This window comes from Drosophila rhopaloa, unplaced genomic scaffold, assembly GCF_018152115.1.
Source record: "Drosophila rhopaloa isolate 14029-0021.01 unplaced genomic scaffold, ASM1815211v1 contig_115, whole genome shotgun sequence".
Lineage (NCBI taxonomy): Eukaryota > Metazoa > Arthropoda > Insecta > Diptera > Drosophilidae > Drosophila > Drosophila rhopaloa.
This window is the reverse complement of record NW_025334990.1, coordinates 9514844-9520991: the sequence shown is the minus strand read 5'-3', so window position 1 is coordinate 9520991 and position 6148 is coordinate 9514844. Positions and strand designations below refer to the sequence as shown.

Genomic DNA, 6148 nt, shown 5'->3' with positions numbered 1-6148 from the left:
TTTATTAAATGAAATGCTAAAATGCCATTTATTTGTTCTTAAATTACTTACATATTGGAAAAATGATTTTGCGATATAAGTCAATGCTACAAAACAATTAATTGTACTACCGAACTTAATGATCTAGACTTAAAGAGACTGATGAGGGATATTCCAGTTTAAGAGCTTCGGTTATGGCTGGAGATGACTTGAGAGATGTAGTTTGGCTTAAGAAATAGTTCCCACATCCTCCTTGGTTTCGACTGTGTAATTTCCATGCTATTTTGCTATCGATTGGGTTCACATGCGAAGTTTGCATTCCCAGTCGCTTGGCGGGCTTGCTGAACACTGCCAGTTAACTATTTGGCTGCTTTGCACCTCGACATTAAGGCTGGATTCAGACTGCTAACCCAGTTTTAATAATCACGAAGTGGAAGTTACTCCGCGGTAATTACCTTTTGCATTCGCTAGATTTTTCAATTTTTTTCGCCTCTTGTTTGCGGCACGAACGGCAATTCGCGCGCTGACTGACATATCGCATCGCATAAATCGCAACTAAGGTCGAAATTTAATAAATTTTGGAGCCCAGGCATTAATGGTTTGGCTGGGCTCGAAAATTATGAATTCTCGCCTTACCGATTTGTTACACAGCGCGAAATGGTCTAGTTTAGCGCCTTCTTACTGCGACCGAAAGTCTCTCCATCCTCGAGGGTTTCCGGTAGAGGAGCTCCCCTTGTCTCCGGAATGAAGATGGTGCCGATCATGGCCAGAATGGAGAACAGTCCGAAGATGAGGGGCGCTATCCAGAGGCCAAAGGAATCCAGATCGCAGATCAGCGGGGCCAGAATGGAGCCTATCCGTCCGATCATCGAGCAGAGACCCACTCCGTTGGAGCGCACCACCGTGGGGAAGAGCTCTCCGCCGTACAGATAGACATTGGGGAAGGTCACCGAGGCCCCGAAGAGTCCGATGGTGGCGCAGGCCACTTTAACCAAGTCACCTTGGGCGGAGAGGGCGGCCAGGAGGATCAGGCCCACGGCACTCAGTCCGTTCGAGATCAGGAGCGTCTTCTTGCGGCCCAGGAACTTGGTCATGAGGACGCAGAGGCAGGTGCCCGGGACACCCACTCCGGCGGCGATCAGGTTGCTCACGAAGATGTTGCCGCCCAGCTTGGAGACGTACTGGGCGGTGCCGTAGTAGACCATGCAGACCACCAGCCAGTTGTTGGCCATGCAGATGGTCTTCACCCGGAGGAAGGGCGTCCGGAAGAGGTCCAGCATGGTGCCCTTCTTCAGCGGCTGACGGGCGGCCAGTGCCGCGTAGGCCGCCTCGATCTCCGGACGCACTGTCTCCGTCGGCGCCCTGTTGCACTTGGCGATCTTCTCCAGAATCTTGATCGACTTGTCCACCCTGCCGGTGGTGAAGAGCCAGCGCGGCGATTCCGGCACCAGGCAGATGTAGATCACGAACACGGCCGAGAAGATCGTGATGCTGAACTGGAACCAGCGCCATTCCCGGATAAAGTAGGCGAACACGGCCAGGGAGGCGTGGCCGATGTTGAAGGGTAGCTGGTAGAAAATGGCCACCATTTCGCGCTTCTTCGGACCCACGATCTCCATAAGCAAGACGAAGCTGCGGGTGGGAGCAATTAAGTATACATTTGAGGACGATCTCTGAGGCAGTGCTTCCGAACCCACCTGGTGGTCATCGTTCCCGCCGTGGCCACAGCCACCAGAAACCGGAAGAAGCAGTAGAACCAGAAGTAGGGCGACACGCAAACGATCAGACCAGTGATCAGTTGCATGAAGCAGGAGGTCAGGAAAGCAGGACGTCTTCCAACTCTGGGGGTTACAAATTAAAGGATTTATTATAAATTTGGATTAAATTTTCTTTCGTTTCCCGTTATTGAAAAGCGATAGTTTGCCTATTAAAAAGTTAATAAACATCAATCGCTCTAATGTGTAAAACTTTGAATCTTTGTGTCTTCATTTCTTTCTCGAGTTGGAAAAAAAAGACATGTTAAAAAAATAAGATAATCATAAAACGACTTAAGGAGAGCATTGTATGTTTATGTCTTTATAAACAAGCTTTTCAGTTTCATAAAAAATTGTTTTTAAGGTTAAAATATTAAAGGTTAAAATATTACAGTGATAGGATTTCCTAAAAATAAACGTGATTTTGAAACATTTTTGAAAAGAAAGGATGGACCTCGGAAACTATGTAAAATTGGTTTAAGTATTTCAATGCTTTAGTAATATTTATAATTCCCAACTAGAAAGTCAGCAAAGAGGCGACTGTCTTTTATCTAATTTATTTTGTGATTGAAAGTAATATACTCACCGATCGGCAAGCATGCCAGAAATCAAGCTGCCACACAGGACACCCAGCATTACAATGGACTGGGACAAGCTGGCCAGCTGTTTCCTGTCGCACGTGAGATCCCATTCGGTTATGATGGTGGATTTGAAGACGCTGGTGTCGAACTCGGTGTCCCAGCAATCGTGACTACACGGATCCGTGACATTGGGCGTGGTGCAGGATTGGGGCGTGGGGGCGGCCAGGAAGATGTGGCCAAGTGTGTGCCAGCCGGTGCCGAACTTGCACAATAGGATCAGAAAGAAGAAGAACAACTGGTAGCGCCGGAAGTCGCCGATCTGCGATATAATCGGATCTTCCGTCTTCGTTACGGGCCTGAGCGGTTTTTCTTGTCTGTCGGCCATGGTGTTTTTCAGGCTCTAAAAACTGAAAGATTTGTAAGTGCCTAAAAATGTAACATCTGAATTTTGAAAACAAAATTTTCTAAATTATTTTCTTAAGTGCAGAGGCCTACCAAGCTGACTGGTTTTCGTTGTGGGTGGACTTTCTCAAATATTTGCCGGGCTCCAGCACAAATTGGACATATCGAGCGGTGCGGCTCAGTGCAGACTGGCGTGAAATTATGGAACCCGGGCAGATAGAGATTTCATTTGCCAGCCAACCGGCCACCAGTTAACCGGTTTTCCCAGAGAGAGAGCCTCAGTGATTCGACTTCGGAGTCGGTGGCAGCGTGACAAGTCGAGGGGCGGCTTAGCCGAGGGGAACTAGAAGTCGGGGGCATTAGCACCACGGCCAACGGATCCACCGGCAAAATGGCATTTGGAAATAGGAGTACGGCCTCCATTGCCGCTGCAGTTTGTCAGCCAAAAGGCCAAGCGACTGGGGCTAAACTTTTACTCTTTAAGTAGGTAAATGAAGTCGGCTGCCTGGTTAATTGGAGGAAGGTGCGCCCGGGGACCCGGCCCGTTTACTGGGATCTAGCTGGCAGATTAAGCCATTGTCTGGCCGCAGATAACCACGAGTCCCAGTTACCCATTAAGATGACTTAATTAAGGAAGCACTGGCTCAGTGAAAGTTGGCGGGGAGGGCGGGAGAAAGGGAGCGGGACGAGCCGAGATTTCAGGTCGGAGATTCCGCGACAAGTTCCCACGGCAACGACAACCTGTCTGGCGGAGGCACTTTGCGCAATCGTCAGTGGCTCTGGCTGGCAAAATGTCACAACAATTGCAAATAAATTATATATGCAAATTGGATGGCCAATCAATGGAATAGCCATTCAGAAAACGCAGCGTTATAATACGATCGCCACATGATAAATCTGGCAAGAAACAAAGCACCCACTAGGGAATGTACAAATCTTGGTAGATATTTATGCTTTGGCGATGCCTTTGTTTAGACTTAAAATTTCAATTCAATTGGCTTTGGCATATTTAATGCGTAGCAATTTGCATTTGGTTAAACAATTTTTAGTAGTCAAACTCTTGGCTATTTTAGCGACATTTTTTAATAAAATCTTAGCACTGTAAGTTCAGAAGCACTTACCTAGTGATTTTTCTAAGCAGACAAAGCAAAATAAGTCTGGGTTTCACCATCAACCATTGATAATTATTAATAGAAATATTCCGGGGGCTTGTCTGGGGGCCAAACTTATATAATTCACCGACTCAATTGATAATTCTTTCTATTAATAAAGCACTTCTTGAACCACGTCTGGAAAGCTTCAATGCTCCACATTCAATGGCAGCAGCATCTAGTCTCGTCTAGAATGAAGCAACTGGGATGGCGATAAAGTCGTGTGAACCTTAATCCCAGATGATAAGCGGCGTTCGACAATCGTCGCGAATATAACAACAATGCCAACTTCCCTGAACTTGTGTCTAAGCGAGATAACAAACGTCTATTTCTCTTGTTTACAAAATTATCTCACCTTGGCTAAGCCTTTTGCCAAATCTTATTCAAACATTCGGCTAAGCCTCATAGCTCCTGTATTCCAAAATAGATCAGTGGTGTTTTTCGCTAATTAATGGAGACGTCTCAAATATTCGATAATAGAGAGCCATCAAATCCAAACATAATCACGCAGTGTTCATCAGTTGACCACGCGTTTGGCCAAACTTGATAGGTTTGGTATACACCAGATATTCGAACACAAATTAACAATAACATGGAGCAGTTGGCGAGACGATAATTTTGTTTAATATTGCTAATCATTTTAGCATTTAACAATTTGCTATAAATAAATAAGTTTCCAAAAAAAACATTCAAAACATTCATGATCAGCTTAAAAACATAAAACAAATAAATGGAGAACGTTAACAAAATAATTAAGTGTTAAAAACTATGTTCTTAATTTTCAAGTTTAACTGAAATTGGTCCACGTTTAATTGTGCCAAATTATTCTCAAAGATGCTTTAAATGGTAAAGAATAAAAATAAATAATTAGTATATCAGCCATTTTAATAATTTTTCAATAGATACCAATAAATATTTCAAAACGTTTAATATTAAACAACATTCTGGAAGTATTGTCTGAACGAAACCAATAACCAACTGATCTGCCATGCATCCACATAACTAAATCCAATTAAAAAGCACCATTTAATATTTACATTTGGTTCCCTGACAAGTGGTCAAAGCCGATTTCGGTGCCCTGAATGGGACGCCATGCGGGTTGTTTAGGCCAGATATTTGCAGTCGTAGTGGGTAAGTGGGGAGTGGGTATTATGGCCCGGCAACGCTCCAATTAGCACACAAAAGGATTACAGGGAAATGCCAAAATTCTGGTGCTGCGCAGGGAAAAGCACTTGCCAAGGCCAACAAATGTTTGGGCCGGCTTTGGAGCGCTTTTGCGGTTTTTCTTCCATAATTGCAGGCCGGCACTGAAGTGGACAGTGGTCGAGTGGCCATGGCCGCCGGATTGCGAGGAATCCACTTGAGAGCCAGCGAGCAAATCAAGCAGCAGGCATTTAATTTCAACTGCTCCACCCCCTACCCTCCTTGACACACCAGGGCGCAATCAAAATATTTTATAGGTTGGCCATAAAGAAATTCATAAAGCGAACAGCAGCAGCAGCAGCAGCAACTGCAACTCTGCCAATTCATACGAAAATTGCTAACTCAGCGCTCACATATATCATTTTTATGCGCGACCACGCCCCTTTCAGCTCGTAGTAAATTGACAAATGCAGCGGGCCAAGTCTGTGAGATGTCTTTGCCACTATTTAAGGTCTTCCAAGAGGGGACTCGGTGGCGGAGGAGGTGGGGCTGGTGGATGCTGGGAGCATCGCAGTGAAAAAGCGCACCGAAAACTATGAGCAACGCTTAGCGAAATAAAAGTGCTTGTAATATGTAGTTAAAATCCAAGTAAGGCGATTACCGCCGAAGAAAAGGCGACTGGGAGATACTCTATTGTTTTGTAATGTTTTCTTGTGTATACTATTACTTATAAGATAGAGAAACTTCACTTACCTGTGCGAAAGTTCGCTCCCTTTTTCTGGATCAACACTTCACACCTGCCAAGTGCTCGTTTTCAACTGAGAAAAATCAATAAACTGACCTTACTTTATATAAGGTAAAATGGCTAAACCACCCTTGAAGCAAAAACACACCTTAACCTACCTGTTTGCTTATCGAGCATCTGCCAGTCTGTCTTTTCGCAATTAGCTACCTGTTCAAAAAAGATAGAGAAACACTTTTAAACTTAATAACTAGGGTTTTAAGAATGTAGTTATTTGTTTATTTATTTTCCGTTCGGCTGTAATATAAATTATACAGTAAATTTGTTAGAGCTTTTAGGCATAAGCTGTGTGAGAGAAAATTTTGAAAGTAAATCAAAATTAGACCTTAAATAGAA

The 6148-nt window shown here is 44.4% G+C and overlaps 1 protein-coding gene and 1 long non-coding RNA gene across 7 annotated transcripts; one reads left to right on the top strand and one right to left on the bottom strand.

The window, feature by feature from the left end:
• Positions 1-5824, bottom strand: LOC108049501 (organic cation transporter protein). Of its 6 annotated transcripts, none has more exons than XM_017130702.2 (4): positions 5764-5824; positions 2320-2721; positions 1677-1820; positions 1-1611 (listed from the first exon to the last, which is right to left on the bottom strand). In XM_017130702.2, exons 2-4 carry the CDS (start codon positions 2697-2699, stop codon positions 642-644), a joined length of 1494 nt encoding a protein of 497 aa, XP_016986191.1. In that variant the 5' UTR covers positions 2700-2721; positions 5764-5824; the 3' UTR covers positions 1-641. The 6 variants fall into 6 exon arrangements, with proteins under 6 accessions (XP_016986191.1, XP_016986195.1, XP_016986192.1 ...); XM_017130706.2 differs by having other exon boundaries at positions 2320-2714; positions 5764-5820; XM_017130703.2 differs by lacking the exon at positions 5764-5824 and adding an exon at positions 3838-4014.
• LOC108049502 lies at positions 2623-3829 on the top strand. Its single transcript, XR_001769547.1, has 2 exons — positions 2623-2732; positions 2802-3829. It is a non-coding gene; the product is annotated as an uncharacterized LOC108049502 (long non-coding RNA).
• Positions 5825-6148: the final 324 nt, after the last annotated feature.

Bases quoted from the DNA above. Each gene is read 5' to 3' on its own strand.
- LOC108049501 (XM_017130702.2), bottom strand. From the start codon at position 2,699: ATGGCCGACAGACAAGAAAAACCGCTCAGGCCCGTAACGAAGACGGAA. The intron at 1,821-2,319 runs GTGAGTATATTA...TGTAACCCCCAG, and splicing joins TCTGGCATGCTTGCCGATCG to AGTTGGAAGACGTCCTGCTT. The intron at 1,612-1,676 runs GTGGGTTCGGAA...TCCCACCCGCAG, and splicing joins GCGGGAACGATGACCACCAG to CTTCGTCTTGCTTATGGAGA.